General features: G+C 36.1%; 1 protein-coding gene across 3 annotated transcripts in view; it reads right to left on the bottom strand.

Moving 5' to 3' along the window:
• The window catches only part of IL1RAPL2 (interleukin 1 receptor accessory protein like 2), a 1,155,228-nt gene that overhangs the window by 6,807 nt on the left and 1,125,153 nt on the right, over window positions 1-23,268 (bottom strand). For all 3 annotated transcript variants that reach the window (XM_027053379.2, XM_053201494.1, XM_053201495.1), the window contains 2 exons: window positions 15,365-15,508; window positions 9,875-10,045 (listed from right to left, as the gene is read on the bottom strand). In XM_027053379.2, coding sequence (XP_026909180.1) covers window positions 9,875-10,045; window positions 15,365-15,508 — 315 coding nt within the window. The remainder of the gene's footprint in view (window positions 1-9,874; window positions 10,046-15,364; window positions 15,509-23,268) is intronic.

The following is a 23,268-nucleotide window of genomic DNA, read 5'->3' as shown; positions in this document are numbered from 1 at the left end:
GGAGCCCATATTTCGCTTCTTGGGATGGTGATCAGTGGCTGGGCAGCAACCTCAATGTTTGAAAGCAGCTGGGGAGGTGCCTCTTAATGCTGCCTGGCTCTAAGGAAAAGAAGGAGAGACTGTGCACTAACTTCCATATTCTGGCTCTCTCCCTGTTTTTCTCTCTGTTTTTTTTCCACCCCCACCCCTTGCTCCTCTATACCTCTCTCTTTCTCTTTTTCTGTCCTTTCTCCTTCTTGTCCTTTTATCTCCCTCTTTGCTTTCTTGTTCATTCTTTTTCTGCCTTTCCCTCTCTTGTTCTCCCTTCCTTTCTCATCTATCTCCCTTTGCCCCTTCCTCCCTTCTTAAGTCTTTTCATTCTTTCTCTTTATCTTTGAGAAAAAAACCAGGACCTAGCCATCATGGAAAATATAAGTAAATTAACAAGAGACCAAACAGGTAGAGTTAACATTTTTTACTTGCTAATCCTTAGTCAGGGAGTTGTTGCTGGCTTTTAAGCAGCAAGTGCCCCAAATAATTTTCCTCTTACTCCCAGGTTGCATTTCTGCATCCAATGACTATGAACCGGAGCCTGATCCATTAGGAACATGTTCTGTTTTTGTATGGTCTGTGAGCAAGGAATATTTTTTTAAGGGTTATAAAAAAAAGAATATGATGTAACAGAGACCATATATGACCCACAAAGCCAAAAATATTTACTATCTGGACCTTCACAGAGAAAGTTTTCTGTCCCTGAATTACAGACTAATCAGGGTGTTTAGGTTTTGAAAAGTTCAAAATAAACTAAGCAGAAACAGGTATCATGTTAAGACATTGCTGATCCATAGCTACTGTAGTCTCTGACAGGCAGTGGTGTTTGCCATGGTAGGGCTGTGGTTTTGCAGGGGACATTTTAGAAACCTTCAGAAACCATTTACAAAGCTTGTTACCACGAAGAGATAATAAGGAAACTTAAAAAAAAAATCCCTAAATCCACAACACACATGAATATTCATTAAATCTTGCCTTGACTTATTCAGGCAAATTTAGCAACTGAGTACCAAGAATCCCTTAAAAGGCTCTTTTTCCACATAAAAAATATGAAATATCCCTTAAATTAAAGGTCATTAAGGTATTTCTTTGCAGAGTTTTGTTTGAAGTAACTTATGATGACAGAAAAGACTAAACAGGCCTGGTGCTGATAGCCTTCTGCTTCTGTAGATAAGGCTATGAAACTACACCAAATTATCAGACATGAAATAAAGCTGATTATGATTCACCTATTTGTGATCTTTACAATTGGTAAAGAAAAAAATCCCCTTGAATGTAGTTTTGATAGGGGTGCTTAAGTTGGTATAAATTCATTTTTCACATAAGTGCAACTGCAAAGAACCTTTTTTCTTTTGTTTATTTGGGAGTTGACAGAGATTGGAAAACATTCTAGAAAGGAAATGTATTATCACTAGGCCCTCTTTGGGATGTGTACCTATTAGAGAAGTGAAGAAAGGTCAAGCCAACAGGAAACAAGGAAAGTGACTTCCTAAACTATTAAAAGGAAAGCAAATTCAATTTAAAAATTCCTTTCAGGGGCAGTTGTATAAACCAAAATTACAGTGCATTTAGAAAAGTAGAATTAGATCTACAAAAGTGACTTGAAAATAGGACACTTATTTAAAAAGCAAAAAAGTAAACCGAAGAAAGAAGTAAAACAATAAAATAGAAGCAAGAAGAATGGCACTCACAAGAAATTGCTTCTAATGGGATGTATTTACTTTTCCAAAAGAACTCAGTACTCCCCTAAATCTCAGGCTCTCAATCGTACAAGGGAGAAAATTACCTGTATATTTAGGAATTTCTATGAGGTGTTGCTATTACCGACTAACCATCTGATTTATCAAACTAATCAATTAGCTATTTGTAAATGATCTTTGTGTTGACACTCCTACTTAAGTCAGGGTCATTTTAAAAAAGTTGAAAGACAAATAGTTTGCAGACAAAGACATGATTTACTATTTTTCCAGGTTCAAATAATAGTTTGATATACTTAAACCCACAGCTATGTACACCCCCTATCAGTTAAACAGACAAATCATTTGGGTAAGATAGGATGCATTAATACAGAGACTACTTCATTAATCTTTGGCAAACACTAGCTAACTCACAGCTATCAACAGTGGTATTTATAAAGCCTATGGGTTAATACATAAAGACTTAAAACCAAGATTTAATTTCTAAATTGCAATTAGAAATGAGGAGTTTTCAGAGAGACAGAGAGTGAGAGAGAAAGAGGATGTGTGCAAGCAGAGAGGGTTAGAGGGAGAGGAGAGAGAAAGAATCTCAAGCAGGCTCCACACCCAGCACAGCCTAATGTGGGGCTCCATCTCAAGACCTTGAGATCATGACCTTAGCCAAAATCAAGAATCAGATGCTTAACCGACTGAGCCACCCAGGCACCCCAAAAATGAGTTCTAATTGATTGAGATGGGTCCTTTCCATGACTGGTATGGAGAAGCCAGAAAAATAATATAGATTTCCTGTGTATCAAAGAAAAAAATGTATTATTCAGCACTCTATATTTAGGAAAATTATTAGCCCTCTGGTATAACTAGAAGCTTGCTTACAGTGAGGTACTTTATCATGTAGTCTCACTGAAAATACTATCTGCTTTATAAATAATGATGTTTAATACTAACTTATTGAAACAGTTATGCAGGTTGATAACATGACTCTTTATCTTGGCTGATATTACCAAAGACTTGGGTCTTAATTCTGCCTCTGGCAGATGTAAGATTCTCTCTGTGTTGTCTGCCACAAAGATTGGGGCTATGAAAATTTTATGTAACTAGGTGTGTGTGTGTGTGTAGAAAGGAGAGGCTTTCTTTTTTTTTTTTATTTTTTTAATGTGTATTTATTTTTGAGAGACAGATCACAAGTGGGAGAGGGGCAGAGATAGAGAAAGACACAGAACCTGAAGCAGGCTCCAGTTTCTGAGCTGTCAGCTCAAGCCTGATGTGGGGCTCGAACCCACAACTGTGAGATCATGACTTGGGCTGAAGTTGGATGCTTAACTGACTGAGCCATCCAGGTGCCCCAAAAGGAGGGGCTTTCTAAACAATGTGTGATATTACTTACCCTACAAAAACTTTCTCTGTCCCCACCTTCCAAGCCTTTGGCTTGATAATTCATAGATAGTTCATTGGGCTAACTAAATGTTTTGGTAAGAGTTTTGTTCTCTACTGACTAATGTTAAGGATCCTAATTAATTCTGGTTGATAAGTCTATCAATGGTTAACATGGATTTTCTGAGACCTTGTAAGTATAGCAAACTATATTCACAGTTTTGACTTTGAAGGCTATATTTCTGGTAGTGAATCCTTTACTTTTGCTATTATATTATATATGTGCGTAGGTGGGAAAGCATGACAGTAGGCAGAATCTACTCTGGAATATTGTCCACATCTTTAAATTCTTTCTCATCTCTCTTCATCTCTTTACCAAGAGTAGAGGTAGGTAAGGGAACACATTCAGAGAATATTGAAAGAAAGATAATGTGGAGAGTTAGCAAAAAGTCTGCAAAATATCCTTCCCCTTCTCTTTTCTCCCTTAACCTCATACCCTGGAAACTTGTGGATAAAACTAATTTCAATAAGTTCAATCTTAGTAAATATGGAACAAGACTACTTGATCCTTATATTGTCTTTTCTGTGGCTCCTTTTTACTTAAAGACAATTTTATTATGGTCTTCTACTCTTTTTTAAGGTGCCTGTTCTTTGTGCCCCTCAAACAGTAAATTTCTTGATTGAAATTCTACACAATTCTTCCTTAACCTCAAACTTTCATGAGAAACCTCAGTCCATTGACCTCAGTACATTTTGGGCATATTGGGGTACAGTTCCCTTTCTCTTGACTCTAACGTGAAGGGGATAGTGGACATATCTAATTTTATTCCATGTAATTAAACTGCACACAATGTATTAAATTTCCATGGTTGTGCATGTCACCCCTGCCTCACACTTTTTAGATCACAGACATCAGATTGCCTAGAAAAGGATTTTATTACTCCCCAAGGACAATTTACTTGAATGGTGTCCAATATGTCTAGCTATTAGAGGAACTATTGGCAATGAGTACTTACAGATCCATGTACAAAAATGTTTTTTTTTTGCATGCCTCATTTATAAGTGACTAGGCATCATCTGACACCAGATGTATTCTCCACTCATTTGTCATTTCATTGTCAGCACAATCACATGGCTAGCACTAAGCATTGAAAAACTGAAGATTAGAATAGTAAGGAAATGCAAGAATGTAATCATACATTATCATTTTCCCCTTAAATTACTGAAGGAGTCATAAGATTGTTGAGTTTCACTCACTCAATTACTTCTTCAGTAACACTGATACTTGAGGCCATATTCATAAATATAACTTCAACAGACATAGCTGGTCAAACATATGTATGACCAGTTCAATAATAAATGAATAACTCACATAGAGATCCCCATAGTCTTTCTATGAATAGAAGGAAAAATTGAAGTAAATGCCTTTGAAGTTTTTTTTTCTCTTCAAAGTCCACTTCGATATTTATAGATTTTTTGAAAGCCTCAGCCAAACTGGCTCAATTTAGAATTGTTAATAAATATTGCATATGCATTTTTTAAGTACCTTGATTGCTTTCTTTTAAAGGCAAACAAAAGCTACAGGATTGGATTGTTTCTACTTTTAGTTTTAGAATGCTATTTTCTCCAACTGCTCAGTAGCCCTCCACCTAATTCAATAACATTTTATAGTTTTATGTTTTTTAATCCCTGCAGAAACACTGAGATATGATAGGCTAGAGAACCTACATGGTACTCATCCAAAAATGTCCTCAATCTCAGGATCTCAATTGCACAGCTGGGTTCTATTGGTCACATGTCAGCTTCAGAGCACATCTGTTCATTCCTCAAGGATCCACTAGGCCCCATGAACACAATGTGGTCTGTGTACAGTACTTTCCACCACAAAACCCAGCAGCTGCAGGGGTGAGAAAAACCTCTACTTCTCAAATTTGTGTCTCTAGGTAGTGTGAGTAGGGTGTTTTCTATCTGGTTTTCTTTTGGTTGCCTGTCAGTTCTGACATTCAGACGCCTGTTGGCAACAAAGTTGCTTTTGCTATTCTCAGGACAGATGTTTCTAGCCTGGGAAGAGACAAACCAAATTTTTACTGGAAAGTAGGAATTTTTGCCACATTCAGGCACTAATCCTGAGAAAACATAAGGAAGATTCTGGCCACAGGCTCAAGAATGGAAAGGTAGGTCACCACCAGGTAAATAATGTCCAGATCTGAAGCCTTTCAGTTTTAGCCTTCAGGAAAAATATTTGTGTCAAATCTCCCCATCTCTGCTGGTTCATGATGGCCAAAGCATACTTCCCTAGAAGGGCATGTCGTAACAGTACAGACACCACCTCAGCTTGGAAAGTGACATGTTTCTATTGAAAATTTTTGAGAACTCTTGGTCATATGAGGAAGAGACAGAGAGACAGAGACAGAGACAGAGACAGGGACAGAGACAAAAGGAAGGTGGCGGGGGAGTCTCATTCATGTACTTTTGAAGTTGTATGCATTGAAAAGTTTTGTACGTTAATGAGATTGAGTTGGAATACCATAAGAGTGGTACAAAAGAAATGGAAGAGACATCAAAAGTGAAGACATTAAATATTAATGGGTTAATGTTGACCTCATTAATTTCATTCATAGAAAATTATTGTTGTAGATCAAGGATGATATTATGAAGTCTCCTTTTATCATCCTCAAAGGCCTCATTGCTAGTTTTTGGAGGAAGGTGTAGTCTTGGGTCAACATGTTTTAAATGAGATGTGAGGGACAAACATAGCTTATAATATTGTAACTAGTTCCCCGCCCCCCAGGAATGTGTCTATATTTATATAGCATAACCTGTTAAATCTGTACCAATGGCTGCAAATACAGACCACAGAAGCTTCTTTAATAACACACATACACCAAGTCCAAAATGTTCTACTCTGTCATTCATGTGTAAATCAAGTATATTATTCATATACTTCATCGACTTCCTGAAGGCGTGCTAAAAATGTCAAGGAAAAACTCGTTAATCGTGACATGGTGACTGCTCAGCCAGCTCTGAAATGTTGATGGAAAAAGAAAAATTGTCAAAGGGCCTTTTTAAGAACTTCTGCAGGTTACACTCGCGAATCAGAATTCAGAGAACATGAATTTCCTCATTCAGGAAGGAAGGATTAAAATCAAACACCCTCCAGTGGTTGCATCTAAAAACTGCATAGTTGTCCAAAATGGCTTACTTGTAAAAGGAGTCTTCCTGTGTACCACTGAGTACCCAGGATCCAAGTCCCTGCTCAGTCTGATGGTTGTATAATCTCAAAAAAAATTAAAATTATCTTCTATGAACTATAAAATGTCTGCCATCCTAGTGACTTTTTGGGTGTTTTTCTGTTAAGTTCTTTAAATGTCAGGGTATAATACGTGACAACTTCCTACTATCTTTTATTCAGTGTGCTATAGTCCCCAACTCAAATCTTGTAGTTTTGAGCTAGGAAATACAGCTTATATACACCTCACACTCTATGGTCAAGGAGGATGACCAGGCCTGTCTTTGATACACCAAAACAACTAATTAATTTGAATCAATTTATCCAAACAAATAGCTAAGTCAGTGAGGTGTAAAATATTCTACCACCTGTTTGGCTAAATTGACACAGCATGTTGATTCATTTGACCTGAGACATCACCAAAACAGACTATATGGGAGCATTAAGAAGACATAATTTGGGGATGAATCTCTTTCACCCTCATGGTGTTTGGGTCTGACTCTCACCTATACACAATAGCTTCTTCTTTACATAATAAGCCAAGTATCATTTACTGAATCTTAGGTAAAGTGGTTTTTCTGTGTTCCATGTTGTCCCATTTCCTTCTTTTTTTTTAAATTTTTTTAACGTTTATTTATTTTTGAGACAGAGAGAGACAGAGCATGAATGGGGGAGGATCAGAGAGACAAGGAGACACAGAACCTGAAACAGGCTCCAGGCTCTGAGCTGTCAGCACAGAGCCCGATACGGGGCTCGAACTCATGGACCGTGAGACCATGACCTGAGCCGAAGTCGGATGTTCAACCGACTGAGCCACCCAGGTGCCACCCCATTTCCCTTTCTAATGTGCACAATGGTGAAGCAATGTTTTCCAGTTCAGATGAAAGATAATCAATGTTGAAATATTCAGACATGAAGACTAACATTTTTCAGTCACTTGGTGTAGTTGATAAAGACTTCTTATTGTGGTGCGAACAATTTTGGAATGCAAGAAAACAGGCCAGCACCACACTAAATCCTATTGAAGATGACCTAACATAGAATATAAATTTAACTTTGGTAATGATATTACTTTAATACAATTAGGATATTATCACTCTAAAATTAATTTTGCAGAATTTCTACATTTAACAATATGTTTTTGGCAAAATATAAAAAAATAAATAATAATTTAATAAATTAAGCAAAAAATAGTAAAGAGATATTTTTAATTTTTCATCCATCAACTCCTTATAGGTATTCTTTCTAATATCAAAAAATAAAAGCAATATTCTCAGTAGCTTATTTAAGGACTGGGACTATTCCTATGAATTACTCATATTGTTTTTCTTTCGGTAGAAAGCTCCTGTTTAGATTTCACACTCGCCTTGTTAAAGAAAAACGCCTTTTAGATACTGTCATGCAAAAATTTAAACCCTTACTTATTTTAGTCTCATTGTTTCCTCCTGTCTTAAACACTGTCCAAACAAAATCAAAAAGCATCTATGAAGCATCCAACGAGCTCAAATTTTCTACTAGATGATGACAGGAGTATGAGGATAAATGAAATACAGTCCCTGCCTTCATGGAACTTACAATCTTGCTGACTAGATAAGATATAAATAGATGGACAAATATATAAAATAATAAAAGAATGTAAAGTATCACAGGAGTAAAAAATGTATAGGTCAACAAGGGACTATGTATGGTGAACCCTAAGGCTGGAGACATTATTATGGACATTTCACAGAGGCAGTGATATGGAGAAGAGTAAATAGAATTTGTAAAGGTATAAAAGACTAACATGAACAAAAGCATTAAAGGGACACACAATGTATATCAAAAGCACAGTTTGGGTATAGTGAAAGGTATAAGTAGGGGTAATGGTAAGAGACAAGTTTAGGAGACCAATTTGGGCTAGCACCAGACTACGGAAGTGTTTAGCTAAGAGTTATGGATTTTATCCTATAGGAAATGGTGAACAATTTAACGTTGACTGTGGGAGTGACATGATCAAGGATTTATACCTATTAGTGGAAATGGATGAGAGGAAAAATAGGGAAGGCAGAGAGTAAACAACATTGTATTAATGAGGTGATTAGGGCCTATACTAGAATAGCAGAGCTGAGAATGGAAAAGATCAATGGACACTGGATTTGGGAGAGAGATACAGAAGAATAAAAATGACTCAGAGGTATCAGCAGGTTCCTTGGGGTTCAGTCAATATGGAAGTGGTATCTCAAGTCATGAAGATGAAGAGAATTACAGAAAGAAAAGAGTGGAAGCTCATGGGAAAGAGTTTGGAGAATTATTACATTTGTAGTTCAGGGAAGTAATGGAACAATAAATGTCTTTCTTCCTTCCTATGCACATGTAAGTGTGTATATTCATGTACACACAGAAACAGACATATATGCATTCTGAGAAAAGAGATAAACAACAAAAACTCAATTGTCTCCTGTCAGTTTAGTGACCTTGGTGGACTGCTGATAATCTGAATAAATGTTATTGAGGAATAGCATGATCTAGCAGAGTGAGAACCAAACTCAAACAGATTTAGGTTCGAATCCCAGCTCTATCATCTGTCAGCTATCTGATCTTGGATTTCTTTAACTTATTTTCTCATCTGTGAGATGAGGATAATAGTACCTGCTCTCTCTCCACATAGTGTTATTGAAAGGTGAAATGAAATTATGTCAAGATATTTTACATACTGTGAAGTAAGGAAAATGCAAGCTTTTTAATTTTGTTATGACATGTGTAAAAGTTACCATATTCTGATTTGTAGTCACATTTTAATCCCCCCCTCTCAAGGATATTAATATAGACTCATACGCAAATGAATTCTAGCACTTTTATTTTCCCTCAATGGCGTTTTAAGCTCTTCGAGGGCAAGGAACATATTTTTGGCTTTTCTGTATCCCCCTTACAGTTTAGACTGTACAGCACTCTGAACATTAACAGGAACTAAATATATATTTTTACTTGAATCTGAATTTATTCTAAAAGCTCAAATATAGCTTTCAATATGTAGCATGATATAAAAGTAGCATTCAAGCCCACATAGTCCAGCACTTCTTTAAAATAATTTGAATACAAGGTGAAAGTGCTATACCCAATGGCCTCACATATCTTTTTTATGTGGATTTTTTTCTATAAATCTGGAAACGAGTAACAACACATAAATTCAGTTATTAGTAGCAATGAATGTAGGTATAAGTAGAAGCACAATGACAGAAGATCAGCTTTGGAACTGTAATGCTTTGAAAAGACTTTGACTTTTGGAGATTTTTTTAAGGATCATCATTTTCTCACAACACTAAGGCAATATAATAAAAAAAATACCATTAAAGCACAATTTAAAAACCATGCCTAAAATGTAAGTGAGAGTGCCTTTTAAAAATTTTGGGTGGTAGAATATCAGAACACTTTTGAATTTAATAAAATCTGTGAGAACAACTATCTAAATATTTGGCTCTGACATTTGAAGCTTCCATATAACTTCATAAAAGACACAAAGCTTTTTAAATACAAAACTTGAAAGTTTCAAGTACTTGAAAGTACTTACTTCCACTTGGAATCAGGTCCCTTTCTGGGATGAAGAGTTTATATCCATAGTGTTTTTCCAGGACATCTGGCAGTATTTCAAGAGCAAACTGTTCTTCTTCAGGATTGTCACAGTCTAAAGTATCTTGGTCCACTTTTGTGTAAGACAGATAGGCATCATATTCCTTGTTGTCTTAAATATGAAGAATAACAAGTGGGTTTTATGTATTAGCAGGTTCTCTTTAAGTACTAAAATTCTATAACCACTAACAGTCTAGAATAAGCCCTATAATTAGTGACTGTCATTAATAATTAGACAAAATAAGCCACATGCCATATTGTAAGAAATCTAGCACATTTCAACATAACATAGTCATGTGATATGAACTGAAACTGATATGTAATGGAAAACCTATAGTCAGGAAGAATAAGAGAGAATTATTTGTGACTTTTGGTGACTATACATCTTGTGATATTCAGTGATGTGTGAGTGATTAGCTCAGTGTGTCTGAATGCAGGACTAAATAGACCAAAGTCATGGATTTGAACTTTTTCTGTGCCAGCTGGCTTGGCTCTGTTACTTGGTCACAGACTATACCTCGTTTGCACAAATATGTACAAGAGATCCAAGAGGGGCTGGGCCCTAGAGTGTGGAAGATCAAAATAATCCAGCCTCACTCCTGGAGACACTACTCACAACACATGCCATACTTCCAGTTGGTTAGTATCGTCATCTTCATATACAAAAAGCAGTTTATCACCAAATATTAGAGACAGCAGCTGGGTTTTATACAAGTGTATTGTCTGTTACTCTTGTTCAATCCATGGCGAAATAATTTGACACAAGCTTCCAAAAGAAGCCTTTGTTTCGAAATATACATCCTTCCAGTATTGCCAAATTAGGTTTTCCCTTCACACATTTAGTCAGGGAGTTAATTTTGCTTCGAGAAAGTATTTTTTCCTCCTTTGCTGTATTGGCTCAGAGCCAGCCTCTTCAAAGAGAATATGTAAAATGTTGAAATATTTTTCCTAAAAATTATTAATGAATATAGCTACTCAAGCTATTAGTCCCCATTGATTTTAGAAAGGCCACATTGGAAAAGTTACAGTGGCTTTCAAAGTTCCCTCATTTATAGAAAATTATTTTTAAAAGTTAATGTAGTGAGCATAGACTTAAATGAAACTGTTAGTATTTATTAAACCTACTTACTTGCAAATAATAATTTTAAATGATGGGAAAACATTTTAGGATTTGTTTCTAAACACATCGATATTTTCCATTAAAGCAGACCTGATTAGAATATAGGTAAAACTGACCAAAAGGTAATTTACAGAATGAAGCAGCCACTCATCTATACCATTAATGATTTAGTTCTACCTACTAAATGATAGGCATATAAAGAGATATGAATACGCTAGGGTAGAAGTAGGTGGAACCCCCTATCTAGAGATATTTGAGGCAGGATTATATTGTTCTAATTCTAGTAAGGTTCCAGTCTTCACCACCCCCACATGAAAAGAACTCTGGTTATTTATGTTATGATGGTGCCTGAAGCCAAAAGATTTTTCTTTAGCATGTCCTCTGGCTGGAAAAGGCTTCCGTAAACCTTGGTTGGGTTACTTGATTGCCAAGAAACAGATGCACATGAAGGACTGCACTGGATAGTTGAGATCATTTGGCTTACAAATGGGACACGTTCCACTCTTATGCATAAAACACCACTTGGAAGTGAGAATGTTCATAAGCAATGCTAATGTAAGAACCTCCTGGTAATCTCAGCACCTCTGCCCTTGTTCCAATCAAGCTCAGGATGCACCTGCAAGCCTTTGACTTTCTCCAGCTATAATTACTCACCTGGGACTTAGAGCTGCTGATGATATACAGCTGGAAGAATAAAATAGGCCAAAGGACAAACAGATCCATTCCTATGAACAGAATGTATTTCATTGTTCTTAATGGATGGTGCTACTTCCTCAAACTCCATAATGTCAGACTGCATTCTGGTTTCCTCTGACTTCGATAACTTTTCTACTTCACAAACCTCCCTAAATTCAACTACTTATCGATTCATTCAACAATGATTTGTTGAGCATCTACTATGAGCTAGACATCTGCAATGACTACCTGAGTCTTTGACCCATCTGACCAGGCCATTAGACTCATGCCTCCATTGCTTATCCTGATTAAGACTATTTGCCCTCCAGCTTTCCCTAAACTCACATATTTCTCATCCTTACTCGCTTCACCTATACCCTAATATTGGTGATGCTACAGACTTTCTTCTAGAAAAATATTACTATATTTGCATATCCCAAATCAAGTTATGACAAAAAATATGGATGTCTTTGATGTGTGTTAACACCTAATATGTCTGGATAATAAATTTTACCTAACATTCTAGAAGCATATCATTCTTTGGAAAGTTGTTATTTCTGATTCTAATCATGTCCCTTTAAGATGAGCTAAAGATAAAGAGCTTATGGTGGCTGGACAGAACAGGAAGAGTGCTGTCAAAGCCACCATGTCAGATGTCCCAGAAGCTCTAGAATGCCAGCTAGTGAGCAAGCAGTGATGCAGATGCCACAGTTTACAAAAAATGCACTTCAGTATTATGCAGACAGCCAAGAAAACCTCATGAATAGCCACAGCTGTTGATCACAGAGAGAGCAAGATGGAAGAGCAAAATCAACAACATGATGCAAATAAGGTTAACAGGAAGGCCTGAAAATTATTTTAAAACTGAATGGCAATTCCACAACACCACTTTGCTAGGCAAGGCTAATGAACCTTCCTTGTGTTAAATCATGTTGACTAAGCTCATCTAAGGAACCAGGAAATAGAGAACAATGCAGATGGCAGAGCATTATAAGAAAGAGGGCTTGCACAGTGATCACCATAGGTATGTTGTTTCTAATGAAGAGAGAAGTTATGAGAAAGGGAACCAAACTGTGGAAGAATTTTCCTGTTGTCATACCTGTCCTTCCCTGTTTTTAAATTTTAATCCTGTTCACCACCAGGAGGCCATTCCTGTTTACAATCCAGTTCTTCTGGGGCTATGCTAAACACAGTGCTAAATCTTTAGCTTCTAAAGTGCAAAGACTGTGTAACTTTGTTTATTATTATATCCCTAGTGCCTACTATACTATGTGTATTGATTCAGATGAAGAATATAAGTAAATATATCATAAATAATGCCTGCCATGTAGTAGATACTTAATAAATATTTAATGACTGAACAACTCAAAGGTCAAATAAGTGAATTAGTCATTGTTTGATGGATTAAAATGAAATGAATTTTATAAAAAAAGGCTAAGAAGTAAAAGTTTGTTGGATTGATTTTATTTTATAAAAATAAGGCAGTTTTAAAGAACTTTCAGAAAATGCTACTATAGATATGAATCAAAGAGAAAACATGAAAAAAAAAAGTATATGGGTAAAACTAAGTTGTGTCCATAAGATGTCAGAATATTAAACAAAGAAATGAAAAATTCAGAGGTTATCTAGCTGATATTTGGCATCATGAAACCAAGTATTTCTAAAAGAGCTTTAATATTCATTTATTCATCCTTACCACATACCTGTTGACTTTTTAGTATTCCATTCAGCTAGTACAGGTTGTGTGTTTCAGGTCTAAGTTTCCATGTAGGACTATAAAATATTTGTATTGCCCTTCCTAATGAAAACTCTTGAAATCCCTTCTCCCCAAATTCCATTTTTTCCCCAAAAACAATTGATTTGGAATCAATACACAATTCTCTAACACAAATGCTCTAGGTTATTTGTTATCTTTGACCACATGGGCCACATTGGAGATATAGACACAAAATGGAATATTTTATCCCTGAAATGTCCTATGATGCTAGTATGAATTTAATCTTACAAATATTTACTACAGCTGATCAGTTAATCTGGATTATTGAGTATGGGTGATGAAAATAATTAATTATTGCAGATTAACTTAATAAATTGTATCATCACTTACAGAGTATTGACAAATTGCTTATAATCATGACTCAAAACAAATTAATCACAGGAGCCTCCCTTTCATGTTCTTTCATATAGACAATGCATCTTTTACATTCCCACTTGGATACTATAGCCCCTTGTTGGCACCTGGGAACCGGTGATTTTTTCCTTAGTAGCACAATTCATCTAGTTATTTTATGTGTGCAGGTAAGAAGTCATATTTTTCTATACTAATTGTTGTATATAGAAACTTAGTATAATTGACCACATTTTCATTTATATTGTTGGAGCATATAATTATGGTTGCAACAGGCCCTAATCTCTCACTTTGAAACTATGTCTGAATAAGGGTCTGTAATACTTCTAAATGGGCTGCTATGATAGGTAAACACACTCCTTTGATAAAGAGCATGCATATGTACGCATCAAACAGCATTTCTCTAATTTACTATGAAAACATAGTCAATTAAAAGCCACTCATATTATTTACATAATAGAAACCATAGGACCAAAATCAAAGATTCCTCAAAAAAATTCTTTTTTACAGTTACCACTCTGCCCTTCTTTTATCACTATAAAGATAAACAAAATTATGAGCCCTTCTCCTCTGAGGTAAGACCATGATCTTAGCAAAATAAAACTTCTAACCTTCTTTATTTCAACATAATGAAAACTAAAATTTAACCTTCCTTTTTAATGACTTACAAATGGACTTCTTTTTAATCTTGGCTTACCTAAGGATTCCACACACATATTTCTAAGACTTACAGTATTTCATGGGTGAGGGCTTTATGCATAAGGAGTGACATATCATGATTTCTTATTGATATTGACTTGAAATATGGTAATTTATTCTCTTGAAAAATTAAATCATTTTCAAAGCTCAATACAATGCTTTATTGCTATTTAATTCATAAGATTTCCAAAGGACATAGATAGCAAACATAAAATTATAAGCTACATTCTGAACTTCTATCCATTGAGGTCCTCTGTGAGAATGGTTCTATAATCATCAAAAATATGTGGGTCCAGATGCACTGTGAGTTTTAAAAAGATAACATCCATAGCTTTTAATCTGTTTCCTAAATGATTTGTTTTTTCAATGCCAGGAATGGCTAAAAATGATCTGTACCTGCATTTGAATTTTATGGAGGAAAATAATGGAATTTATTCTTAATTTATTTCTTAGTAAGTGGAAGGGTTTTGACAGCAATTGTTTTAGCTCCTGATCAACTAATGTCTCCTTGTTAAACTGTTAATTTGTAAATAATGTCAAACACATAGAAAAATTACAAAAATAAAATAGTTTCAAAGAACATCAATATATTCTTTACCCAGATTCACCATTTGTTAATATTTTCTCCCCTTTGCTCTCTTTCTTGATAAACACATATTTTTTTTCTAAACTATTTGAGGGGTAACTTGCCTTAGTCATAGCCCTGTAACTCTAAGTATTTCATCACATATCTTCTAAGAATGGTGATATTCTCTTACATAATCACAAATCCATGCCTTTTAGAGTTTGAACAATAGGAGAGAGCCTACCATTGGTAGTTTCATCACCTCCAAAATGCTGTCGGTAGAAGAGCATTAATTCAACATAGTAGCATTTGTAGATGATCACAAGCAGTACAAGGAGAAGGAAGATTGCTCCCAGGCCTCCTGCAAGTTCAATTTTGTAGATTAAATCTGGAACCAACAGAGTAAACAGAAAATGGTAATTAAATCAGCAACATTTGGGATCTTTCCATATTTCTAGTCTGTAAGATGTACAGCCCATTCTGCTTTTTTCCCAAAAGATTCTTGCTTAATACAGTATGTAGCTTTGTTCTTGACAGATATGTGTAAGTCAAATTTCATGAAATTAACTCTTTTCTAAAGAGTTGAGTCATTTTAGTGTTGAAAGTGATGAGTCTATCTGAAAAGGAATAGTCGCTCCCAATTTTTTTTGAGCACATCTAGATCTCACATATATATTTCTGTTTTAAGTGTATTTCAGGCAACTGTTAGAACTGCCTTTTTCTAGGTCTAGGGCCAATATTTTGTTGTTTCTGTTAAATTACCTTATTGATTTAGAAAGATTACCATCTAGTACTTCCCAAGCCACAGGCCCTATATTCTTCTACATGAGAACATCGTCACAAAATTATTCTCAAAATCAAATAAAATTGAATGATCTGGCAAGATTTAATTGTTTCATTTAATCCTAAGAACATAATCCAATAGAAGATAACCTGGGGAAATCAGTTTATCCATTTCCACTACTTATTTGAATAAATGACCATAATATGTATATGATATAATATGCCCAGTGGGGCTAAAAGAGAATGAGAAATCCAGGCTAATAACTTGGACTACTCAGCCAACAGTAGGCTACCTGATAGTAGCCTTCGGCTGCTTGAGTGGGGGACTTTTAGAATTCTAATAGCTAGAACAATTAAATCAACACATAATGGGAGGAGACATCATATATCCCAGACTCAGGAAATAGTGACTTACCTGTAGCTTAGTTAGTGATATTAACAAATGTAAGGTGTATCATAAAAAGAGGGGATAGTACCATGAAATTTAGAGATATGGGAAGTCAGAGGAGAATTTAGAATGTTAATTCATCAACGCCTAGAGGAGAAATGCTGAATCTGAAAGACACCAGACCAGAGACATATTTTCCCCTATGGAACAGGGACATTCATTGGTCTTAACATAATATAGATAAATTTGCCTAAAAGATTAGCTAACCTCCCCCTGATCTAAATCTGTAATTACCAAGTGCCTTTTTTTTATTACCAATTCTGCTTACTATGTTACTAGATACTGGAAAAGACAGTGACATTCTAGTTCGCACACAAATTGTTTATGAGTTTGGTTGACAGCAATCAGCATCCCTGGATGGGTTAATTCTGGAACACTGTCAAAATCAAATTTCTGGCCATGACAGACAGCCACTCCTGAAGATCCCTTGACAACCAGGTTGTCAGCCTTTCCCTGGGGATGTCCTTTGTTTCTATATAGGCTTATTGCTTAAAATAAATTAGTCAGGGGGCGCCTGGGTGGCTTAGTCGGTTAAGCGTCTGACCTCGGCTCAGGTCATGATCTCATGGTTCGTGAGTTTGAGACCCGCATTGGGCTCTGTGCTGACAGCTCAGAGCCTGGAACCTGCTTTGGATTCTGTGTCTCCCTCTCTCTCTACCCCTGCCCCACTCGCGCTCTGTGTCTCTCTCAAAAATAAATAAACATTAAAGAAAGAAAAAAAAAGAAATTAGTCAGGCTCAATATGAAGATTAAGATTAAGGAAAAAAATAAACATATATATATATAATAGCTACTACATATACATATATATGTGTATATATATGTATATATACATATGTATATATGTGTATATATGTATATAATAAATACTACGTATACATATATGTGTGTGTGTATATATGTGTGTGTATATATATATATATATATATATATATATATATATAACAGATACTACAAGTAATATATATTATAAATAAAATTTTTAACCAGTCTATTAATCTATTCTCTAAGTTAACTTTTTGGGGCAAGAATCCTTCAGGAAAAATTTGTAGATGAAGAATATGAGACTTGGTAGTTTAATTCACTTACTCAAGGTCATACACCTAAGAATTGGCCAAGATCAGACTTGAGCCCAGATATCCTAATTTCAAATTCAAGACTTTTTATTCCATCACAGTTTTATAAGCTTCAGCCTGGAAATTGACAAAGGAGAGCCTTTTCCCTTTTGCTCTATAGAGTTGTTAGTAGTGCTTCATGAGAACATGTGACTTGCAGTGAATTTTGGTTTCTTATGCCCTTTTAATTCCAAGGAAATAACCTGAAATACAATTCACCAGGCAGCATGAAAGGACTGAGTATATCTCTGGCACTTCACTGAAAGGTACTGAAGAATCCTATGGCTGTATCAGAGAGGAAAGAGGGGCTCCCTAGGGTCCAGAATATGAAGAAAAGTTTTAGGTTTCATGGGGGGAGAGGGAATTTGGTCTTGGAAAGGAAGTGGAGGGAAAGAAGAGATAGTGGAAGACAGAGACAGTATGGCCCACCAGGAAAGTCACTGAGTGAAAATATAAGAAGCATAAATAAATGTCACTCTTTTTCAGTAAGGAGATGAAGTAATAATGGAAAAGGGAAGGGAGTGGGGCTGCTGTGAGAGACAAAATATGTTAATAAGAATTATTATGAAGGGAACCATAATGAGTACGGATAGGGAATTGGAATCTATCTCTGTCCTGCCTGCTGCAAGAGGTAGTCATTTTAAAAATTAAGCCCCAAAATTTCAGGTAAAAAAATCCTACCACACATTACCTCTGCCTCTTGCCCTCTATGTGTAGCTCCCCAGGAGCCATTGCCTGCCTCTATATGGGTGGTAAGACAGGCTTGCTTATGAGACCTGTGTGGGGCTACAAATATCAAAATATTTGCTGATTTTCCCACCATCTTACATAAGTTGTGCATTCTTAACAACCAGTGTTAAATGGACAGATCAATATGATTTTTTTTGTTACTCAGGAAACTGACTTTTCTTTCATCTTAGGACATTGATTGACTTGATGCAACATTTTTTTCCTGCTGTAAAATGTTCATTTTATGTTGTAAATATTTTGGACTCTTTCTCTTTCCATATCTCTCTGTCTCTTCTCTGTCTCTGTCTCTTTCTCTCTCTCTGTGTGTCTCTCTCTGGTCAGAATTCAACTGTTTTAAAAGTCACCAAATGGGAACTTTTTCAGCAATTTCTATGTTAAATACAAAGTAGAGTTGTTATTAGGTAGATGGAAACTTCAGCAGTAGGAACAATTTGTGCTCTCAAGTAGTAGGCACATTTTTCAGCAGTACATTTATGGAAGAAAACCATGGTGTGAAAAGTACTTTTGTGGTTTGGGAGTCCATTTTATAAAAATGTCTTTGAAAGATATTACCTAATGATGGCTGTTTATGTTTAAAACTGTGCACCAAGTCTCTGAGACTCAACCAGTATTCTTTCATTCAACCCAGGCGGAGCCATTAAAAAGGAAACATGCATCCTATAATCAGAGGGCAAAATTGCCATCACCAAGATGATGCTTGGCTTTTCTTTTATCTTCTGTTTTCAACTGCCATTTTCCATCTCAGCATGATCTGTGCTTCTAGAGACATTTCCTGAGAAGGTGAAAGCCATTTTATTTGCACTGTGACTTATATACACATCACAAATACAGTGATAGCCATAACAGCAAATATTTATGGGATTATAACTTTTTGTAGGCACTCAAAGTACAAGTGTAGTTCTTTTTAACCTTCTTAGTTTGAACCCAACGGTTTCTTCACTTTGAACCTGAAGATCAGCATCATAGAGTGAGACAAATAGCAGCTGAAGTCAAGGGAGTAGAGAGGGAAGACTGGAAATGTTTTTAGCTAGCTCATAAGTTGGGAAGCAGGTTAGGAGATCCCACCTGAGGGTTTCTTTACAGGTTGGGGGTTCAGGGTGGGGCAGTAGCACTGGGAATGAGAAGAGAGGGATTCAGTGATATGTTCTGGTTTGTAGGAAAGGCAGTATGTGCAGAGAAGAAACAATTACCAGAATTTCCTTAGCATAAATTCAGTCATGGTACCCACACTCACACACACACACACACACACACACACACACTAGACTACTTACTGATATTTTAGTTATAATTGTTGATAGTTCATCAGAGAGTGAGAAAGTTGTAGGTGCAGGTAAAAGATGCATAGATAAGGATGTCTTGCTCTGAGAAAGCCTGACCCTGTTAATTGGATATATTAGACACGAGTTTTCATTTTACGAAAGGCCTTTTCACAGTAAGGATTCATCAAATGCTTCTTCATTATTATCACTTAGGGCTTTTTCAATATTTGACTCATAGCTCATCAGTAAGTTGTTGTTCCATTAACAAACATCATACTCATATTCTGGGTGAAAACACTGCAGCCACTGAAGCCAGGTTATGCTGTGATAAAACCCGAAATGTTTAACTCCAAAGGAAACATCTTAAGTTTTGCAAGACAAGCCAGAGCTCAGTCTGATAAAAAAGGTTGAAGCAGGGCCATAGGGCTTCTCCCTCTTTTCGGGAGCTCTACAATATTGTTGAGAGCTCCTAAGGAAAATAGAATAAGAGAAGATGAACTGCATCCTTTTGCAAAGCACAGTGAAAAAATTTAATTGCTACCTAAAACAGGGAGTGCACACTGGTATAACATGACTCCCCAAAAGGTTTTGTTGTTCCACATGTTTCCAAACAATGGACACCAATATTTAAAACTCAAAAGATTTCATACCTAGTCACTCAACTTCACTTGAAAACTCAGAAATTCTCTTATCCTTGAGTTTACATTTCAGCAAACATGGCATAATCTACTAGAAAAGAGTAGTGACTGCCCCTTTAGAGTGAGGCATGTTTTCTCTATCCTGTGTTTTTTTTTTCTCTCTAGGATCCAACCTCTTAAAAAAAAAGTTTACTATCTGCCTGGCCCCTGAGGTCTTAAAGTTTTTAACCTCCAATCTGGAAAGTAAATGTCTTTTAAAAGAGACATGCATTTAGATAGCCCAGGGCAGACACTAGTCAAGAGAAAATCACAGATAAATCCTATCTTTACCAATCCCTGTTATCTATCCCCACCCTATTGCTCTGGCCCTCTAGGAGGAGCATTTTCACTCAGCAAATATTTTTGAGCACTTACTATGTTCTATGCACTAGGGATACAGCAGTACATAAGACAGAAAAAGTTCCTGTTCTCGTGGAGTTTACATTTTAGTGGTGAGGGGGGAAGATAAGAAGAAAACAAATATGTAAGAAGATATCAAATAGTAATAAGTACAATAAACATAAATAGAGCCAAGAAAGAGAAAAAAAAGTGATGGATAGTTCAATGAATGATTAGATCAAGAAAATATGGCATAAATATATATGATGGAATATTATTTCACCTTAAAAAAGGAGGAAAATCCTATCATTTAGTACAACATGGATGAACCTGGAGGTTCATTATACTAAGTGAAGTAAGCCAGAGAGAGAAAGGTAAATACTATACTGCATGGTATCACTTATATATTGAATCTAAAACAAAACAAAATGGAACAAAACAAAACAAAACCTGAAGTCATAGTAGAAGAGAGTACAAAAATGGTTGTCAGGGGTCGGGGCTAGAGGAGGAAATAGGGAGAAGTTGATAAAAGGGTACAAACTTTCAGTTGTAAAATGAATAAGGTCTGAGTATCTAATGTAGTTGATAACATTGTATTGTATAATTGAAACTTTCTAAGAGGAACTTACATGTTCTCACCAAAAGAAAAAAAAGGAAGGTAAATATGTAAGGTGATACATATGTTTATTAATTAACTCAATAGAGGGAATCCTTTCACAATGTATATGTATATCAAATCATCCTGTTGTATACTTTAAATCTCTTATCATTTTATTTCTCAATTTTACTTCAGTAAGGCTTAAAATGTTTAAACAAAAAACTTCAGATACCTTTATACCTTGGTCATCACAGACAGAGGGAAGGCAGAGAAACCGAAACAGTGCCTGCCCTCAGATTTGGCAGTGAAAGAGATGAAATGGACCTGACACACTGATTTAAACTGTATTAAAATGTTTAATATTCTAACCCCCCCCCAAAAAAAGAAAGAAAGTGATGGGTAGTACTCTTTTATAGAGTGTGTCCAAGGAAGGCTATTGAGCAGGTAATATTTAAGCAGAGCCCTGTATGAAAAAAGTGAGTGAATCATAGGAACAGCTCAGGGAAGAGTGTTCCTGACCCAGAATTAGTAAGTGCAAAGACTATCAGATAGGACTATGCTTGGTGAGCACAAGAAATAGAAAAGAAGCTAGTGTGTGTGATGTTTGAGGCAAATAGGCAGATTGTGGTAGAAAACTGGATCAGAAATCACAATAGATTGTCATGCATTGTAGGCCATAGTGTAGATTTGGGATTTCATTTTAAGTGTAATGGAGAGGGTTCTATAATTGGAGGGTTCTGATTAGAGGAATAATATGCTGTAGTTATATATGAAAAGGATCATTCTGTCTGGCTGCTGTGATGAGCACAGACTGCAAGGCACAAGAAAGAAGCAGGGAGGCCAGTTAGGAGGCCATTGCAGTGAGCCAGGCAATTGATGCTGGTGGTTCAGACCAGGGTCATTAACAGTGAATGTGGGGAAAGACATCAGAGTCTGGACGTGTTTTGAAAGTAGAGCCATGGGATTTGGTGGTGGACTAGATATAGCATGTGAGTAGAGAAAAGAAAAAGTCAAGGATGACTCCTAGGATTTTGGCCTGAGCAACTGGAAGGATGGTGATGGAGATGGAGAAGGCAACTGGAGGATCAGGTTTATAGGATGGAGAAAGCAAAATTCTTGTTTGGGACAAATGAAGCTTGATATGCCTACTAGATACATCCACTAGTGGAGTTTTTGAGTAGCTGTTGAATAGGCAGTTAGGTATACAATTCTGGAGTTTAGGAAAGATGACCAGGCTAGATATATAAATTTAGGAATTGTCAGCATATATGCAATAAGCAAAACCATGAGATAGAGATGGAATGAAATCATCTAGGAAGTGAATGAGAAGAGGTGACCTGAACTCTGGGGAACTCTAATATATGGAGATGAGAAAGATGAGAATTAATATTCTTAGTTATTCATGCTTTAGACATGTTTCCTTGAGGAAGTCATGGGAGGTAGCAATTTTACAGTGTGCCTTGGTTTCTACTGTCAGATTATTAGAAATTTTAAGGGGTGCTAGTGGTTGTTTTACTTATTAAATAGAAATAAATTTATTTTTAAACTCAGATAAGGCTATTTCTATCCCTGCTGACTGAATGATAGGAACCCTGCTACCACCATTGTTTTTCCTCATAGCAGTAACACTTGTGCAATTTTTTGTTTAAGTTTTTTTTTTAATTTTTAAAATGTTTATTCATTTTTGAGAGACAGACACAGAACATGAGGTGGGGAGGAGCCGAGAAAGAGACACAGAACTCAAAGCAGTTTCCAGGCTCCAAGCTGTCAGCACACAGCCAATGTGGGGCTCAAACTCATGAACCCTGAGACCATGACCTGAGCTGAACCAAATGAGCCACCCAGGTGCCCCAAATTTTTTGTTTAATGTTTAATATTTACCTTTCTTTGTACCCTTCCAGACTTGGGGGTGTCTATTTTATTCATCATTCTATTTCCCAGTCCTTAGCACAATAGTTGCTATACATGATCTTCAATAATAATAGATAACCTTATTCATTCATTAATGAGACAGGTTCTAAGTACTAATTAGTGGCCAGACATTGCCCAATTTTCTGAAGATACAGAGGTGCTGCAAACCCTCGGTTGGATGATCTCTGAGCCTAAAATAAGACTGGAATGAGCAGGAATAAAGTGATCTTTGCCATAAGGTATCTGGACATGATCAATGTCTGCC

Source organism: Acinonyx jubatus, chromosome X (assembly GCF_027475565.1).
Source record: "Acinonyx jubatus isolate Ajub_Pintada_27869175 chromosome X, VMU_Ajub_asm_v1.0, whole genome shotgun sequence".
NCBI classification, from domain to species: domain Eukaryota; kingdom Metazoa; phylum Chordata; class Mammalia; order Carnivora; family Felidae; genus Acinonyx; species Acinonyx jubatus.
The sequence above is the reverse complement of the archived record's forward strand: the minus strand, read 5'-3'. Positions and strand labels throughout refer to the sequence as shown.